At 40.0% G+C, this 20,249-nt stretch overlaps 1 protein-coding gene across 1 annotated transcript in view; it reads right to left on the bottom strand.

Moving 5' to 3' along the window:
• Positions 1 to 4,657: 4,657 nt before the first annotated feature.
• Positions 4,658 to 20,249, bottom strand: part of HACL1 (2-hydroxyacyl-CoA lyase 1) — a 68,104-nt gene continuing 52,512 nt past the window's right edge. The window contains exon 17 of the mRNA XM_074270772.1: positions 4,658 to 5,771. Coding sequence (XP_074126873.1) covers positions 5,499 to 5,771 — 273 coding nt within the window. The 3' untranslated portion in view covers positions 4,658 to 5,498. The remainder of the gene's footprint in view (positions 5,772 to 20,249) is intronic.

Genomic DNA, 20,249 nt, shown 5'->3' with positions numbered 1-20,249 from the left:
TTTGGGAGATGGATCCTGGGAAGGTTTCCTCCACCCTGCTGTTTAACAGATCCCAGATATTCCAGCTTTAACCACCTTCTTCCCCCGCCCTTCCAGGCAGAGAACCATGAAGATCTTAGAATTTAAAGCTGAAAGAGAATTCATCTGCTCATTCAATCCCAACTATTTCCATTTTTCAGGGGAGGAATTAAAGCCTACGAAGGTAAGTGACTTTTGCAGTCACAAAGTAACAAAGAGCAGGGAAGTTTGAATCTAGATCCCCAGCGTCTTCCCCATGGAATCAACTTTGACAACTGCAAAAAGCCTGAGAGAGGGAGTCTTGTGTTCACACATGTGTCTGGACATTTTACACAAGGGCCATGATTTGCCCCCATGGCAGCCTTGAACCTTACTGATAACATATGTCCTCCCCCACGTTGGTGACTGACAGCTCTTCTTGAAGAAGAAGAGAAAGGAAAAGGAAGACTTTGGGTGAGAACCCGGGCCATGGAGGCTCAGGTGCAAGGGGTGGGAGGGCCCTACTTGGTTCTTCCTCAGGCTTAAATAGAGCTCAGCCCAGAGGAAGAGGGGCTGGGAAAGTAGAGACTGAAGTTGATCGTAAAAATAAATTAACAGGGTTCTCTGCCTCTGTCTTCTGGACTTGGGAAGGAAAACTTCTCCAGGAAAAGGCTGGCTCCTTGAGGGCAGGGGCCTGTTTTAGCATCCCTAGTCTTTGCATTCAGTGAGTGCTGAACAAAAACCAATGGAACAAACGCATGGATCAGAGCTCAGTTATCATCTGCCTCCTGTTTTCACTTCTACTTGACCCTTAAATCGGCATCCCCACCCATCACAGACCCGCCAGCAGCTGGCCCCCCCTTAGCTCCAGTCTCTCCTCTCGTGCAGTATTGCCTCCACTCACTGTGGAACTGGAACTTCCATCCTGTTTCCACATCACACACAAAGGACAGCCAGACCCCAGGCAGCCTTGCTAGCATCCATGTCCTCCTGTCTCCTGTGCAGCTGCTCATGGGGATGCTCAGGAGTTTGTTCCCAACAAGAGTCCACCCCAACTCCTGATCTCACCTTTCTCCCTTCCGACCTTACAAGCCCCCTTCCCTCTCACATGCTGCTTGATGCTTTTGACTGTTCCATGACTTCTCATGTCAATAAGGGTGCCCTTTGGGACTGGGATCAATGCTCCTGTGTGCTCTCCCAATTACTAGCTGGTACTTTCTCCACATACTCTGTATCCCTTCACACTCCACTCCTTCCCTCCCTCTCCTCCTTTCTGCTCTCCCTCTCCTGATCTCAGCTTCCTCATCTGTAACGTTAGGGTCTCCCTCCCAGCACCAGTCCTCCCCGATCCTGTGACTGTGGACTTCACTTAGTGACAATTCCAGGGCTATGGAAGTCCTCATCCCCCCTCACTGCTCACCACTGTGTGACCTTGGACAAGGCTGTCACATGAAGGTCTGACTGGGGTCTCTGGGGTCCCTTCCAGTTCCATCCTGAACCCCACTTGTGTCTCCATCTGCTTTATTGGGTATTCCCAATGAGATGACTCAGATTGGACATGGTGCCCTCCAACTGGTCTTATTAGCTTTTCCAATCCAAATCCAACCCCCCTCAAAATGTGGCTATTTCTTTCAAGGTAATCCCCATTTTCATCATTGACATCTACAATGCTGGAGTCATTCTTGACTGTGGTCTAGAGGTAATAGGGAGCCACTGGAGATTAGTGAGGAGATGGAAAGGTGACACAGTCAGAATGGTGCTTTATGAAGTTCTTTGGCAGCTAAGTGGATGTGGAGCCAGAGACATCAACTAGCAGCTTTTGCCAGGGAGGGGAAGAGGGTCTACCCCTGGTTTTAGTTTACTCATCTGTAAAATGAGGCCCCTTTTGTGCTAAATTTATGACCCCACAAGTAAAATGCATAGATTTTGCTTGTTGCTCAAGACTAGATGCTAGAGGTGTTCTAGATAGTTGAGGAAGCCAGAAAAGTGAGGAAGGCAAGGGCTACTTCACTGGGTGACTAGCACATAACCCACCAAAATCAACTGTTTTGCTTCTTGTTCTTCATTTTGAGTGGATAGAGCCCTTATCCATAAAATAGGGACAATGGCTCCTCTAGCACTTATCTCCGAGGCTAGGAAGATGACAAGGGAAAACCCTAAATAAATCTAACACATCATTGTGGATGAACAGAGTGAGAGCTGGCATTTTCTCAAGTCACTGCCAATTGCAAGAGATCTCTAAGCCCCCAACACCCCCCTTTTCAAAGAGTAGAAAATCAATTAATCAAAAATCACTTAGTGCCTCCCCTGTTCCAGGAGCCATGTGCAACAGGCCCTGCCCTCAAAAGGAAGACTCAATCAATACACAAAAGTCTGTACAAAATGAAGAGCTGGCCGAAGGGAAGTGCTCCGTCCCAGGGCCCCCAGCTGATCCGTCCCAGAAGTCTCCTATCTCCCCCTTTCAGCCTGTTCTTGCCACTCTACTTCCCATGGTGTCTTGCTGAGCTCTTTTTAAAACAAAGATGAGGACCCTTGGCCCTAGAAAGGCTTGTGGGTGCAGACACTCTTCCTTTCTGAGGGTTATCTGATGCTGCCCATAGATGCCAACTTCCTCTCTCCAGCTTCTTCCTACTCGGTGGTTATAGCACAGACAACCAGCCCTCCTGGGGCTCCAAGGCGATGTTTGTCCTAGCTCCAGGCCAAGGTCCCATCTCCTCTGTCCCTTCTCGCCAGCATTTCCCCAAAAACGAAAGCCCAAAGCCGGAGGCCACCCATCCAGGACTCTCCTCCCCTGCTTTGAGCAGGAGTGTGGCTTAGGGGAATCTCCCCTGGACCGGATGAAGCGGCCAGCTCACAGGGACAAGGCTAAGGACTCTTTTTAGGAGCAGCCTTATACAGGGGCCCTTTTTTCTTTCTCTGTCTCTCTTTTCTCCTCTGTCTGCCTGTCATTGAAAGAGATAGCCCCATGCAGTAAATGTGCAGTGAGCCTCCCTTCATCCCCAGGGGCTGAGCAGGCAGTAGGTTTTTATAGGGAGGCTTGGGCTGGAGCAAGTTAGGACAGGGAGTTGAGGGTTTTTCCAGGAAAGAGACAAAACGGGGAACTGAAAGAGGGAGGCAAAACCAACCGGACCTTCCTTCCCAGAGCCCAACTAGAGCCTGGCTGACGGCTAGCTGGCGGCTAAGAGATCCCAAACACTTTCAGCAAACAGACTCAGAGTGCTGACATCACTCACCTTCTGAAATGGGCAAGAGGCAGTCAAGAAAATCCGTCTGAGCCAACACGAGGGAGAGGAAAATCTGGAGAGAAATCCCCAAAGTGACCGGCCTCAGCACCATGCTGCCAGGGTCCAGGAATTCCAATCCAGAGCCACGTCCTGGCTCTGGGTTTGGGGCCGTTTTCTCTCTCTCGGCCTTTCTCCTTGACTGGCTGAGCGATGTGGATCTCTCTCTTCACCCTCCTCTCCCCGTTCCAAGTCATTTCAAAGAAAGAATGCCAGCCATTTCCCATGAAATCTCCCCACACCAGACACAGGGTTATTTATATTTAACTCAAGCTGCGGATCAAATGCCCAGATTAAAATGAAAATCTTGCAATTTTATTTTTCAAACAGCTCTAACTGGATGCTTGTAACATTGTGGAGGGGAAAATGTGAATGTAATCCAAATTATTAGAGGCAGATATATGGGTTGGTTATCCTCCATCATTTAACCACTCCAAACTAGGCTCGCACAAACACAGTATGAACCCAATTAACTGATCCAGTGACAACGAGGGCCACGTGCTGCCAAACTCTGCCTTTCTCTACCAGGCACATTTTCCCTTTGTCAAATACCATACCTTAACCTTGGAGACTTCTACCATTGTCCCTTTAGATATGGAGTCTCTCTCTTTCTCTTCATATATATATATATATATATATATATATATATATATATATATATAGTAAAATGGGAATTATATTGCAACAAAATTAGTTTCCTTTGCACATATATATATATATATATATATATATATATATATATATATATATATATATATATATATATATATATATATATATATATATATGCGCGCACACACACACACACACACACACATATATGTAAAATGGGAATTATATTCCAACAAAATTAGTTTCCTTTGCAATCATATATTTTTAAAAAATATTATTCTAAGAAGGGGTCCATAGGTTCCCCTAGACTGGTCCATGATAAAACTAAGAGAAATGATTATTTCTCTTTTATATTAAAAACCAGTTATTGCTGGGGAGAGCCAGGATGTTTTGCCATCCTACTTCCTTATTTTACACTAGATCAAATCAGCCTCAGAAGAACGAGGCTGGGCATGGGGGTGGACATGGGTGAGGGGAGATCCTTTATCTAGATTGCCCAGACTTATGGAGGTGGTCTAGGAGTAAAAATGACATAATCAAAGTCACATCCTCCAATCCCTTATTATAGTAAGCCCACCTCTCATTATAATATTAATTCTCTCATTAATTGTTAACCAGTTGTTAACCACCTGTCAGGAATACCCATTCTTCCAAGGATATGTAAACATCAAGAGGCCTCCAGGAGGGGTCTTTGGTTTATGAAAGAAGGCCAAATTGTGGGGATTAAAATTATCCCACTTACAATAAAAGAGACTGAGACAGAACTCTGAGACAATAGCACTTTATTAAAAGGGCTCATGGTCCCCTCCAATGAAGTGGACCTCAGGTTTTCCTCACAATCTGAAATGATTCTTTCTTCCAGGGCCCTATTTATAGGGCTAGATGTCCAGATATTCAAGAACAGCTCTACCAAATACAGAATAATTCCACTGACTGACATGTGACACATTAGCTAAAATAAACAAAATAATAGTTAGCAGGGTCACAAATTGGATAAAACAAGGAATATCTCCACACAAGATGGACAGGCTTCTCCTTAGACAGGAGAAAATGGTACAAGCTAAGACAATCAGTGACCTAAGTGGTCATAAGATGGTCACCCTATTAAACAAGAGTCTGGTCCAAAGGCACAAGAATATTTTGGGGGACTTTCCGTGTAGTTGTCATCTCTGCTACGCTGGGTTGGCCACCATGACAAGGAAAAAAGCAGGTAGAAGAACTTCAGCTAACTTCCTCTAAGTAAGCAAGTGAACTCAGAATCTGCAGCTCACAGCTCTGGGGCCTTAGATCCTGAACTTTGATATGATTGCAATAAACTGATTAATACTGATTAGAATAGAGGAAGGGTTCAAATGAATTATTTCTCACATACCTCTTCAATCCACAGATTCTCTGGATCATTACAACCTAGATGCATGGAGGGCAGTCCCCCATGGGCGACGCAAAACCAGAAGGGGGCAGTCCCCTTACTGAGGCGCAAGGGTGACAATAGTGAAGAGGGGAAATGGGCACAACTCATGACATGTTTTTATGTTCCATCTGATTCAACACTAACTCCTAATATCCTAAGTATACAATAATTATCTGAGCTAACTCATTAGCCAAGAATCACGAGGGAGAGGGACTTCCTATTAAAGCGTGCACTATGAAAGGTGAAAATTGAGAGTCCCCAGGCCATCTGGTGACGCACAGCACTGTCTTCTGCTCTGCATGAGTTCTGGAAATCTGAGTCTGTGGAAAAGTTATTCTGTTCTGGTGATGCACGGCCTTGGATGTGGTCCTCTGGGGATCTCTCGGGAATTCTAGAAGGAGTGGGGCTTCAGAGCAGCTATAAGTGCTTCTCCAGTTCAGGTCACTTTCAGAGATCTCTGTTAAAAATCTCTGACAAAATGGATCTAAATACAAATCTAGTTTGTTGTTACAATAACCAGGTTAGGTAGTGAGAGCCAGTTTAAACCTTACTAGAAGTATTATGAACATCATTAGATCAAAGAATTTATATTTTAGGTCGACAAATTCAAGTAATTAAATTTTTTTTTTTTTAATTCTCAACCCAAATTGTATATTTGTATATACAACTACCTCTCTTTGATATAGATGAAAAAAGTTCAAGGCACTTAATTTTATATTTCTAAAAAAGTTCTTGTTGCTAGATAAGCTCTAAAAGGGCTTCTTTCTTGTAGATTTGCGTCTCAAGTGACAAGACTTAACTTCAACTCAATCAATATAAAATAGAGGTATAAGAAGAGTTATGTTAAAAATATACATTTCACTTAAACATCAGAAAAATTTAATTGTTGCATCAAGAGGGCCTAAATTTTAAAAAGTGAATCTTTATCTCTCTTAATTTTATAAATAGATGTTTCAATTTTTTACATGTGAAATTTTTAATCCAATTTTGGAAACTCTGTCACATCTCCTTCTAAGTATATATATATATTATCATGATGAAAGAATGTTATCTGAATCAAAAATCACCATAGGATTAATTTTCTTTTTCTTCTTTTTTTTCTTTTTTTAAACACATGTCCTTATCAGTGGAATTTGCTATGTGAGGAGAAAGGCAGGGACATAGTAGCATTAGTTTTGTTTGATTTGAAGTATGAGTCATTAGGATAATTGTGTGACAGAATATTAGAGCCAGGTTCAGAATTAACAGGTGGGAAAACTTATTTATAAAGATGGGGACAAGTCAAGAGAATCCTACCTTCACCTTCGCAAGGTCGTTCTCTCCACTTTCCCAGAAACATCCACCTGTGGCAGTCCTCAGACTGCAGGGGCACATGGCATTTTCCATGAATGATGAACTAGCAGCCTTATGCAGGATCAAGACACTTACATCTGGTTTCAAGACTTAAAATAACAGCAAAGTGAAGTCCCAAGAGATTCTTCCCCAAAGAGCAAATTCTACTAAATATAGCTTAGGGCTAGATAATTGTTGTTTTTCCTATATATTAACCTCAAAATCTCATCTAGAAGAAATTTTAAAACTATTCACAAATTGCATCTGTTCAAAGCCATCATTCCAATCATCATTCCTGCCTTGGTTTTCAGACAAAGCCAAAGGAAGAACATCAGACTATTTCTAGAGTACATTGGGATGAGAATGAGATGAGATGCCCCTCAGCAGAGTCCATGTAGATACGTAAATCATACCTGGGCACAATATCCTTGGTGAAAGCTCTCGTACTAGGGAACAGTTTAACCTTGGTCAAGGACTGACTTGGGCACAATAATCACCTTTCTCTGTAAGCAGTCCAAGAAGGGTGCTAGTTAACATAAAGCCAAGATGACTTAAAAGGCAAGCTGATTATAAGCTCCTCAAGTCAGATAGTGGCTGCCATGCAAGTTGCCACTGGGATGGTGTCTGAAATAACCCACTCTTATTTAATTAAATCTATTATCCCTTGTGTCTTACGACTCTTCCTCCACCCCCTTTATAAATTCAAAAGGATGCTTGGTAGTGGAAGTAGTGCCCTACCTTCCAGTCACCCAGACCCAAGCTTTGTACTGCTGTTTCTATTTCTTCATCACAAGTTCATACACATTGAATAGTTGATTTGGTAATGGCATTAAAAGATACACGAGCTTCCAAATGATCCCAAATGACATCCACTTTACTATTCAAAAGTTTCATTTCTCTACTTTGGTGGGAAAAGTCCTAGTTCCTAAAATGGCAGTGCTGTAGTTTCACAATATCCTGTCAATAGGGCTCACCCCAAAGAACCTCCCAGATAAAGATCTCCCAAAAGCATTTTACCATGCTTTTCCCCCAACAGGAAGTCATCTTTAACTATTATTTTCTATTAAAAAAAAAAAACTCCAATATCATATTTAGAATGTAACAGTATTCAAATTGAAAAGAGGAAAAAAATATACTCTTAACAGTTTCTTTTAGCCTTTTCGCATTTAAAACATCACCAAACATGTGATAATAATTCTAAATTATTATATAAAATAATTCTAAAATGTATCAATTCACAGAAAGTCATTTATTTTATTAGCCCCTGGTATCTTCATGTTAATCACAGTCATTTAAATAATGACTATCATGTGCCAGATCTTTTCTAAGTTTTGAAAGTTGCTTAAGCCTGTTTTTGTTAATACCTGAAAATCGTTAGCTTATATTTTCCCCAATTTTGTTAACATTCCATTCCAATTAGAAAAAGTACCTATAAATGGGATACCATTTTGTTTAATTATATTCCCACAAGAGCTGAATAGTATAGTGCTCATCCTTTACAAAAGCCAGGCTCTGTATTAAATATTTTACAATGTGGCTTTCTCCCAACAACCCTGGGAGATAGGTTTAAATATTTATAATTTTCTTTGCATAAATACAAGGACTAATTTAATTTACTACCATTATAATATTTTCAATCCAATCAATTTTGATTCATAATGACTAGTGGCAATAACTAAACTTTACTTTGTACCAGGTTCCTTTATTTTTAGTTGGCTTACATTAAAAAAAAAAAAATTTATGGTGACAGTCCCAACTTCCCATTATTTTTTTGAGTTATCCAAAGAGGCAAACCAATTACTTTAAAATTTCTAAATTACTGATCCTCTAGTTTAACAATTTAAACCAAAGCACAGAGGTCATCCTTTATCAATCAACATGCATTTTATGAAACATATTTTGTAGTGTTATGTTAATTGGGGAAGGAAGATAGGCAATAACTATCAAAGGAATATTGCTTAAGAATATTACTAAATCTTATCTGTTTCAGTGGGATTAAAACCCTCTCTGAAATTTCCTTTTTGAAATTCCAAAACCCTTTACTTTGAAACCCAGAATTTACACTGAAAATGCAAACAAACTCCAACTTTCTTTCCCATCCATTCATTTAAAATTTTTTTTATTTCCTTAAGCAAAACTAATCTTTCTTTCTTCTTCTTACTTAATTACTCTCATAAACTCTTTTTTGGGTCTTTAATGGTTATGATGGGGAGAACCCTGAAACTATCCTCAGACTTTGGAGAGGAGAAACTCTCCTTTGGGAGAGGCCCGCCTCAGGGAATCAAGATGAAGAGGTTTCATTCTGTTATCTTGGTGGGACTAGTTGAGTCCAGGACCACTCCTACTTATCTCAAACTAAAGTGGTCTCTTTCAATTGGAAATATAGGCCTGGGAATAGTGATAACATTGAAGGAATTTCAATTGATCTCTTATTTTAAAAAGGGCAATTTTAAACTCATGATTTACAGAGGCCTGAAGCAGAATCATGCTATGCCAAGGGACCTCTTTCCCCTTGGCACAGCTGCCTACAAGGACCCCTGCCCGCTGTGAAGAGACATTCTCTTCTCAGTGATAAACCTTTTGTTAGCCCTCTGCCAAGATTTCTCTGCTAGGACCTTTATCTCTCTGCCAGGACTGACTTCTCAGTGCCAATAAAACTTCCTTTTTGCCAGTCAAACTTTTCGTTTTGGTGAGTTTTTTATTTTGTTTTTGTAGGTAAATAGGCAAATAAACTCAAAAATTCACTCTGCACAAATTCCTCATTGTAGGGTGTCACAGATTTTAGCAAGCAGAATGATTTTAGAGAAAAAATCCTCTCTCTCTCTCAAATTAATCTACTTTTCCCCTCTCACAACATGGCTAATTTGGAAATATATTTAAAATGATTTTGTATGTATCAGATTGTTTGCTGCCTTGGAGGTAAGGGAAAGTGGAGGAAAGAGGGAGAAAACAAAATTTGGAACTCAAAATCTTACAGAAGTGAAAGTGAAGCTATCTTTGCATGTAGTTAGAAAAAGGAAATACTATTATTTAAAAAAAAAAATTAAAGTCATAGTGCCCAATGTAATAAATAAATAAATAAATAAATGACGTCTTTTATGCTGGAAAAAGCACTCATCTAGCTATTTCGGCAATGCTCAAGGTTATGTTGTAGAATTGCACTACTGGAAAAACTATCTGAAGGAGATTGTATTTTTCTGAAGAGCTCAGAGTGTAACTTTTTCTGTTTCCTTTTAAAAACTCAAAATTAAGTATTTTGTTCTTTAGACAATTTGCAAGTTCTGCTTTTCCCTTTCAAAATTTTTATATTTTATACCATTATAAGTCATATGCTCATTTAATTTAGATCTTTTCTGAGAGCTCTCCATTAGGTGTGCATGTACTTATTCCGAGATTTATATCATTGTAGAATCAGAATTCTATATATCAGATATAGAATATGAGAATTATACATATTCTTCAGTTCTACCTTCAATAATTCTCTCCCTAACTTACTATAGCCTTATTATACAATTTGAACTTATTTTCACTAACCAATTAATTTCAACACAAGTTTTATTGTGTTTCTAATTTACCTAAATAATTTATTTAAATTGCAATGGTATCGCTGAATTTCACCAACCTTCAGGGGTTTTCTGATTTCAAAGTGAGTTTTCTTTTTCTGGGAGCATATTGGGATTCATCTTCAATCTGAGTCTCAATCAAGACTTGATTGGTGCCCAGGTTGTTTGTTTAAAAGCAGCAAACAGAAAGATAAATGAACTCCAATTCTATTCATATTTATCCTTTTCTGAAGATGGTCTAAAATTTCCTTATTCTGCCTTTTAATTATAAATAAATATTTCTTCCTATGATAAATTTATCCCAATTAAGTACACTTTTTAAGTATGCCTTTATTCTACCCTAAAATTAAAACCAATTTTACAAATTTATTTCTCAAAACTTCAGACTTAAAACTGACTAGCTGAAACTTCTCTAGGCTTAGCAATATTTTTATTGCTAATTTAATTTTCTTTAAAATTCTGAGTTTTGGAATTATTTAAACTCACAAGATTTAAATTTAATTTCTCTTATAGTATTTCCTAAGATTTTCTTAATACTTCTTGAATTCCTATTTCCCTGAATCTTTTCCAAATCTATCTCATGCCTAGTGAGACAATCCTTAAAATGCAAACTTCAGCTTTAAATCAATCCCTATCACTACTAATTTTTTTAAAAGGTTCCTTTGTTGCTGTCATTATTTTCACTGAACTCTACAGAGTTGGGTAGTTTCCCATAAGCTCTTCAAAATTATACTTTATAAAGTCATCCAAATTTAGAAATGAAAGAAATTTCATTTCCTTTTTTCCCCACAAATTTGGTTTTCAATCTTTTTTTATCTGTTTTCAATTAATTTCTGTATCTATCTTTTCTCTCCAACACAGTCGTATTGTTAAGAGGGAAAAAAAAAAAAAAAAAAAAAAAAAGATTTGTCGTCTTCTAAGCCTTTTTTTTATTTTTTATTTTTGGTAAGTTTTATTATTTTTTGGTAGCTTGTTTCTTTTGGTTGATAAAACCGAAAGAAAAGGCTTAGATAAAATACCTATTAGCCCTGGTTTAGCACAAAGCAACAACAGCATAGACAACTTGATGTAATAGGACTCTGTGTCCCCTGATCTTTGGGAGGGTGGGCCCGGGTTGGAAAAACCCCCAATCTCAACTCCTCCTGGCCTCTGGGAAAATTCCTAAATGATCCCCACCTTCCTACCTAGTTCCCACAGGCAACCCCCACCTACAATTGATCTAGGAATCATTTTGGCCTGGGAAACAATCTCCACCCTTTATTGATTTAGAAATTAGCCCCTCAAATTGCTCCCTAACCCCAAACCTTAGAAAGGTAAATAAATTCAAAACTCTGTATCCCATTCTTTGCTATCTTCCTGATCAGGAAGGGGCCCAGTAAGAGAAAGAGCTTCTCAGTGGAAATAAACCCATTTTTGCCAAACCTTGCTCTTTTGTGAACTGGCCTGGGGATCCCCATCACTGTTAGGGCATCTCACTCCTCAACAAACACACACACACATTTCCCATTCTCTTAAAAAGATTTTCCTGATCATATAAAGTCCCTTTCTATCCAAAAAACTCACTATTCCTAAACTTGGTGTCATCATTTATAAAAAAGACACACACAGAACATGTAACAAAAATCAACATTCAACCAAGCCTGAACTTCTAAGTTTTTCTCTAGGAGATTTTGAAAGGAAGATCTTACCTGTCTCCTCTATTAAGTATAGAATTTATAACCCATTAATTTCCTAATTATGTTAATACTTTTAGAATCTTATAAAAAGTATAATTTAGTAACAATACAAAATTGCTTTAGTCTAATTTGCCAATTGATTTCACTTTGTAATTATTCTCTAATATTAATCCATAACTTTCTAAGTAGTCAAAATTTCCATGCTTTGGCCAAAACCTTTTGTATTTTCAAACCAAACTTTACAAAGCTTAATAGATCTTTCTTTAGTCTCCCTGACAGGGAGTCCAACCTTGTCCTAACTGGGATCTTGTAGGATACATTGCTCCCTTTATACCTGACCCCATCTTTCCTGCAGGCATCCTCAACCAGAAGCTGCACTTCTTCAGAGGAACTTCCCCTAAGAAAATTGGACTAGATAGATGCCTGAGGACCTGCCTTATTTTATTGGCTATTCCTTCTGAGAAGTTACCCAACTGGAGGCTCTGGAAATTATCGCTCTCAAATATGAAGCAAGGGGAGTAACTTCCTAGTGCCCAAGACCCACCTACATGGGCATCTTTCCTACAGCTAACATTGTAATATTCGGGGGTTTGTTCTGGCAAATTATATCTATTTTGCTTTAAAACCTCCAGAAAATTTAACTGCTTGTCAATAACTGAGCAAACTACCCTAAGCAAACATAAGTGAAGATAATCTTTTGCTTTCCTCATCGCTGTAAAACTAAAATGAGCCTTCTCAGGTCAGAAGAGAGTGGGATTGCCCCCAGGATGGTCACATGCTTGTGGTGGGGAATCTCTCTCTTAAAACTGATTGCTCTCTCAAGATGGTGTCAGAGTATGATTAGTGGGAAATCATTTCCCCAAACTCTACCCATCAAGGGGTTGATCATAGGATGGGTTCCTTGACATACTGTAAGCCACTGAAAGTTCCCCCTCAACCAATTTAGGCAATTTCTCTACCGATAATAAGAATGACAATTATAACTCATTAAGAGAATTTAAGGGCAAAAAAATCTATTTTAATCCTGCCAACAGGAAATTTTAAAATTAGGTAAGTGGATAGATGGCTGAAAATGAAGAATTAGCAATTCCACTGCTGAATCTTAACAAAATGAAAGAAAAATGGAGGAAAAAAGCCTAGTAATCTATGTTTAAGGAATTAAAATTATGGATGTTATAATTTTTGCAATACAGAAATGAGTGCTCCAGAGCTTAGCTTATAAATTTAGATAAATTAGCCACAAATTCAAATAGTCCCTTTTAGCCCAATTGGGGAGACCCTTCTTAATGAAAATAAACTTGGGGTAAATCAAAAACTCACAATCTTGCAGAGTGAGGGGAATCCATCCTCCCAGGGCCCGTATCCATGGGGGAGTCATCGATAAGAATTTGACCTGGGATGAACTTCCTTTTGGGGTCCCTTACAGAGAGGCTGGGATTCATGTATCATTGTCCCACCAGAGTTGCCATCAATGTGGGGATTAAAATTATCCCACTTACAATAAAAGAGACTGAGGCAGAACTCTGAGCCAATGGCACTTTATTAAAGGTCTCATGGTCTCCTCCAATGAAGTGGACCTCAGGTTTTCCTCAGAATCTGAGGTGCCTCCTCCTTCCACAACCTATTTTTATAGGACTAAATGTCCAGACATTCAAAAACAGCTCTACCAAATAATGATGCCATTGATTGATATATGACACATAAGCTAAAATAAACAAAATAATATGTCAGCAGGGTCAGAAGTTGGATGAAGCAAGGAACATCTCCACACAAGATGGAAACGCTTCTCCTTAGGCTAGGCAGGAGGAAATAGTATAAGCTATCACAATCAGTGACCTAAGTGGTCGGAAGATGGTCATCTGCTCTTACTGGACAAGAGATTGGCCCGAAGGCACAAGAATGTTTTGGGGGACTTTCCATGTAGATGTCATCTCGGTCATGTTGGACTTAGTCACTGTGACAAGGCAAACAACTATAACTAAGTTCACTTAAACAAGTGAACATAGAATCTGGAGTTCATGGCTTTGGGGTCTTATATCCAGAACTTCAATATGATTTCATCATATTGATTAATACTGATTGAAATAGGGAATAGGTCCAAATGAATTATTTCTCACAAAAGGAACATCATTTTATTAAATATTTGCTAACCATAATTAATAAAATGATTAATTACCCAGAAATTATGTCTCTTGAATGTTTTATTCATCACATTAACAAAGGTTAAGAATCCCTACTTCTAAAAAAACTGAGTTAAATTTTAAGATGCCACTTTCTATAAAGATTTTAACATTTCTCCGTAGAAGCTGAGTCTCTTGTTTGTGTCCAGACCTAAGTACCAGAGATGCTCAGGCTGACTGATAATGCAAGGACTCATTTGTCAATTTGTATGATCAAAGAAATATGATCATATTACATCCTATCTTAGGTCATGCACAATTATCCTGATGAAAGTTTTGATATCTAGAAATGATTACTTTTTACTTTGCCAAAAAGTTGGTGGCTGGGTGGGCAGTCAATGGGCCTTGGGGTCAGAAAGGCCTTGCCTCAAGTCTCCACCTGATGCCTCCTGGCTCTGCTCCACACTAGGCTCTTAGGGCCTTGGGCATCTCCCTACATTGAAATTGAAAAGTAGGTGCCCCTAACCCTAACCCTAAATTTGCACTGGGGGAAGGGCATTTCTTACCAGAAGTTCCCCACACTAATGATATCACAGACCCTGTTGCAGTGACCTGAGGATAAGTCAAATTTCTGTGGGTGCAGCTGATGATTGGGTTGAAGTGAATTTTCATGTCTTGAGTGTCTTACAAGAGTTCCCCTGAGAAGTGCCTGAGGTGGCCTGGCAGCCCCTGACAATTAGGATTCTGTTCCTGTGGCAGCTAAAGGGAACTACAGCACATAGAGCACAGAATCTGGAGTCAAGAAGACTATCTAATGACCCCGGGCCAAGTCACTTAACCTAGGTCTGCCTCAGTTTCCTCAACTGTCAAATGGGGATAGCAATAGTATCTACCTCAAAGAATTGTTGTGAGGATCAAATGAGATAATATTTGTAAAAAGTCATTAGCACAGTTCCTGGCAAATAGGAGACACTTACTGCTTGTCTCCTTTCTCACTGTATGGTCAGGACAACTGGGGGGCCTAGTAAGGGCCCCCAATGCCCCAGTCAGGATGAGGGGAGTTAGGGTTCCTTTGATTACAATCAGGGAGAATGGGAAAGCATCCATCTCATAGGTTAGGACAGACATGAGGTGGATGTTTTAGGACAAGGGTATTCACCTTTTCTTTTTTTTTTTGTATCTTGTATCTCTTTGGCAGTCTAGTGACCCCTTCTCAGAAGAATGCTTTTAAATGCATAAAATAAAATAGAGACGGTTACCAAAGGAAACCAATTATATTGAAATACATTAGAATTTTTTAAAAGTTTGTATTTCAGAACCCCTGCTTTAGAAGGAAAGTCTGTGTTTTGGAAGAAAAGCAAAAGAATCCACTCTGGTTAATACTAGAATAGAAGAAAAAGAGCTTCTGTTTGGGCAGCTCACTCTTGAAAGATTTAGCTCAAAAGAGAAGGGATCATGGGTTAAGTCGGGATGAGGGGATTCCCAAGCTCTCCCTGATTACTCTGCAGAGTGGAAAAGGAAGCTGGGGGACATTTACTGGGGGGAAAAAGCACTGGATTTGCTGACAACACAGGGAAAGTAGCCTTCCTTCTTCAGTGGAGAACACCTTGGACTTGGAATCAAGAAAGCTGGAGTGAGAATTCTGGAGCAGACACGAGTCATGTGGCCCTGGCTGCAATCTTGCTTTCCCAGTTTGTAAGATGAGAATATAAAAACATTTTGTTCCCAGGTGGTGAAGGGCAAGTAAGACCACCCAGAAAGCATGGCCAAAGCCCAGCTTTATAGAGTGTTAGCAGCTACTGCCACTGCCATTCTAATCATGATGCTGTCCTGGCCTGCAGGGGAGCTAACCTTGGCCAGGTGGACAAGACACTCCGATTCAATGGTCAGAGCGGCTGAGCTCTGGGCCTGGCTGGAGGAGCTGTCTGTCCACTGTCTACAATGTCCCCATCAAACATCTCCACAGATACCCTATAAAGGAGGTGCCTGGGGGACACGGATAGGAGGTCCTGGAGGTCAACAGGCCCCAACCCCCTGATCATCTCACAGAAGAGAGATTCAAAGATGCTAAGAAACCGGGATAGTGGCCCGGCCTTAAGCAGGAGAGCTGGAATCTGAGCCGAAGCCCTGGGACTCCAAAAATAAAAGATGAGTCATCAAGAGGAGGCAGTGCAACATGGGAGGGAGCACAGGGGCTTGGGCGACCCCAGGAATAGCTGAGGCTGAGTTTTGCTTCCCTCACTTCTTGGATCACCATGGGCAAGTTGCTCCTCCCCCAACCCCCATCAGCCTCAGTTTCCTCATATGAATCCATGACCCTCTGAAAAACACACCCCATGACCATGGTTTCCAGTCAATCTACCAAGAAGTCTTCAAGGCCAATCAACAAGCTGTGGATTGGGGTCACTCTGACCCTGGTACTCAGAAGCCTGCCACCCCCTTGCTTATGTCTGCCCTCCTCTGGGCTCCTGGGACCTGGCTCTCAGCACTCCCTGGCCCTGGGCAGGCCGAGCCTGCCCAAGGGGTCTTGGGTTGATTGGGCTCAAGCTGCTGCTGGCAGGACCCATCCCGCAGCCTCATAACAAACCAGCAGGGCTGCTTTAAGCACACGGTACAATATTCTCTGCCCTACGCCCTATCCCCCCTCACGTGGGTTTAGAGTCAGTTAGACCCTGTCACACATTTCCCAGCTGTGTGACCCCAGGTTTTAGCCTCAACTTCTTCCTCCATAAAATGGGGATGAAATAGAAGTCACCTCCCCAATCGTGGTGGGGATTAAATGAGATGAGTGTAAAAAGCTGCTGTTGTTACCACTGAGGTTATTTTGGGCTTGTTACTGTTGTCTCATTGAGCTCACTGGTTACCAACCCCCAGGCTCCTGATGTCTTTGGCATAAAAACTATTCTAACAGTAACGTGTGAAAGATACAGGAGATGTCCGGAAATGTGACCCACAGATCATGTCACCAAAAACTCGACAATCAACAACTCAAAAGACTGGACTCTTTGGCCAACCTTGTCCAAGCAGCTGAGACAACCTCAGAATTCATGGGACCCAACAACCAAGAACCTCCAAGAATACAGGAGGAGGAATGAGCTAGGGCACTGAACCTGCCTGGTATTGAACTTGCCACGCACCAAACCTGCCTGGCGCTTACTAGCCGCGCCATCTTTGAGAAACCTCGACCTTTCCCATTGTCAGTTTCCTCTTAAAATGGGGCTAATACTACATAGTTTTGAGCTTCACGGGGCTGGTGTCTGGATCAAAGGAGGTCACCTAGATAAAGAAAGCACTTTATAAAACTTAAAAGTGCCGCAGAAATGCCAGCACTCCTCCGCCTCATTATTCCATCACAAGAGGCAGTGAGTGTAGTGGATAGTGGGCCAGCCTTCAAGCTCGGAAAACCAGCTTTGAATTCTACCTTTGTGACTATGAGACTGGGAGAAGACATTTCACCTCTCTGATGTCCAAACCTGTGACAGCAGAGAGTTTCTTTATTCTAATAAAAGCACAGGTCCACTCCTTTTCCCCGTCATTACCTGCACTATCTATTCCTGGTTCTTTGGGAGCCAGACAGAAAAAGTCTAATCCTTTTTACAACATATCCTCTCTACTCAAATGATCACATAGACCTTGATTTCCCTACTGCAGGAGTTCTCTCCAACAGCCATTCCCCTAGCACCTCTTGTCCATGACCTCCCCTAGATCCTCCAAAATGGGCACAACCAATGTATTAAGGTTTTTCTTTGATTTCTTCTGACCCTGTGAGGGAACCAGTGTAGTATACTGTCTGTCCACCTTACAGGCTTCCTTTTGTCACCTGACCAGCACGCTTTTTCCTAATCACACAATTCACTGATGACTTAATTTGCTTCTGTTCTTTGGAGTTCCTTCATTATTAAGCCAGAGTCCCCGTATTCCTGCCCTTTGTGTGGAACTCATTTTTAATTGTAGGCTTTGGTGTTCCAGGTCTTGTGTGAGAGAACATTATTGGTAAAAAATGTTGGGATAGAAAATATCTATTGGTATGGGAAGCATGGGGTTAATAAAAGTGTTTTTCTAGCTCACTTTTTCCCTCCTTTTCCAACTCTGGGCCCAGCTCCTTGTTCATAAACCTATATACAAAGCCCACTTTTGAACAATTTTTATTAGATTTCATCTTCCCTGTGTCAAGCTCCTTTGAGTGATTTAAAATCTCTTCCAAGAGTCTCTACAATATCTTGGGATTTGATGAAATAAATATAATTTCATCTACAAAGTGGAGCATGTGGAGGACCTCCCCATCTACTCTAAAGCTATCCTTAAACCGCACTCTTTCTTCCATAACTGTGGCAAATTTGTTGGGTAAATATACTTATCCCTGTTTTATGTTTCTTTTGATACTCATCAGAGGGATGCTGAACAACAGTTGTTACAACTTTCAAGAGATTTTGAATAAATATGACATAAGGATGGGAGACACCATCATGTAAGATCAACCTTCTAAGAGATCCTATAAGTGTGGTAGCTTGTTCTTCAAAGTAGAATGGATTTTTTTTTTCCATAATCAACAATGAGCCCAATGGGATCTTGTATTTTCTACATTTTTGAGTCAGCTGTGAGACAGTAAAGATGTAAAAAAAAAAAAAAAAAAGTTTGCAAAATCCTGCTTGTTCTCTCTACCAATACTCTCATTGAGGTGGTCTTCAATTCATGTTCAGATAAACCTCATAAATGTTTTGAATAGGTGAGAAACTCAGCATATAGGTTGACAGTTATTGATATTCTCTTCGCTATTTCTTTTTGATATCAACAAAGTCTGAAGTTCTTTTTTATACATCCTTGGCACTTTCTCTTCCTTCAGATACTTTGTAAATGAGTCTCTCAATGCTTCCTGGTTGTTGTCTCCAGCAGATATCCTTTCTCTATATTTAATTCAATCCAGCTGCTCCTCTTGCCACTGTTCTTCTTAATACCTACCATCTCTTTTTCTTCTGTAAGAACCTCAAGGGACTATGCTGCTAGGGTCCAAGTGTGGTGGTTTCACTATTTTTGATGGAAATAACAGTTTGTTGTGATAGTTTTTGCAGTTCTTTTCCATTTTTCTTCTATTTATAGTTCTCTGTTTTGATTCTTAAATACCCTTGGGATTACTTTGCTTACTAGAGTATCTTCCTTCTCTTGCCAAGCTTCCTTCAGACTGGTTTCCTCATAGTTTTGCCATCTGAGAAGCAGAATAACTCAGATCTTTCTGTTATGCCACAGACATTTAAACACGCTCAAGTCTCTCCAAGCTACTCAATCCCAGTTTAATCAACTGACCCTCACAAATGTCAGACCTTTTACTACTGCTCTCTCTGAAAACTCTCTAGTTTACCAATGGCCTTCCTAAAAGGCAGTATCCAGAACTAAACAGAGTATTTTAGATGTGGTCTGACCAGAGAAGAGAACAGTGGTTTTATTTTTTCCCTAAGAACTGAGAGCTTTGTGTCTCATCATAGCCCGGGGCGAATCAAAAAATCTACAGATTTTTTTGTAAATGCAGTTTGACTATAAATCCCCTATCCTTTACTTGGGAAGTTGATTTTTTTTTTTTTTATTACAAGAGTTAGATGTTCGTCTCTTAAAATCTCTTTCATAGAATGATCCAATATTCCACCTAACTTGTTTTTCATGAGGAAAGATATAGCAATCATGGGCAACACAAGTTTAGAATATATACTAATCCATAAAATCTTTACAAAGGAGGATGGTGAAAGATCATGAGCAGTAGGCTTTGAAATGTTTTGCTTAACCGATTTTCTCTTTTTGAAGGGAAGGCACAATTGAAAATTGACATTGGAATACAAAAATAAAAAGCAGCAGCATAATATGAAAGAAAAGGGATAGAAAAAATAAAGGAAGAAAAGAAGAAAAGGAGGGAGGGAGGGAGGGAAGAAAAAAAAAGTTCAGAGAGTCTCATAATATCTCCAAAAGCATATTTGGAGAATTTTACAATGATTTTTACTTTTTGACTTCTTTTTAGTTGAAGAATTATTCTTCTGGTAATTAAATAGTACTCTAGCCTAACGAGCTTTTTGATGAAAACCTGAAAGGTCATGCAATTGCCTATACAATTTGTTTCTATTTCTGTTCTATGGACAGGAATAGGAATGTGATTGTATTGGGCTTTCTTAGGATTCTAATCGCAAGAGAATCCTCCGAGTCAGTGGAGAAATCTATCAAACATATCCTGCAGGAGGAGAAACTAAAGAAATGTTTTTCTGATCATTCCAAAC

The sequence above is a fragment of the Sminthopsis crassicaudata genome, chromosome 5 (assembly GCF_048593235.1).
Source record: "Sminthopsis crassicaudata isolate SCR6 chromosome 5, ASM4859323v1, whole genome shotgun sequence".
Taxonomy (NCBI): domain Eukaryota; kingdom Metazoa; phylum Chordata; class Mammalia; order Dasyuromorphia; family Dasyuridae; genus Sminthopsis; species Sminthopsis crassicaudata.
This window is presented reverse-complemented; position numbering and strand designations above follow the sequence as displayed.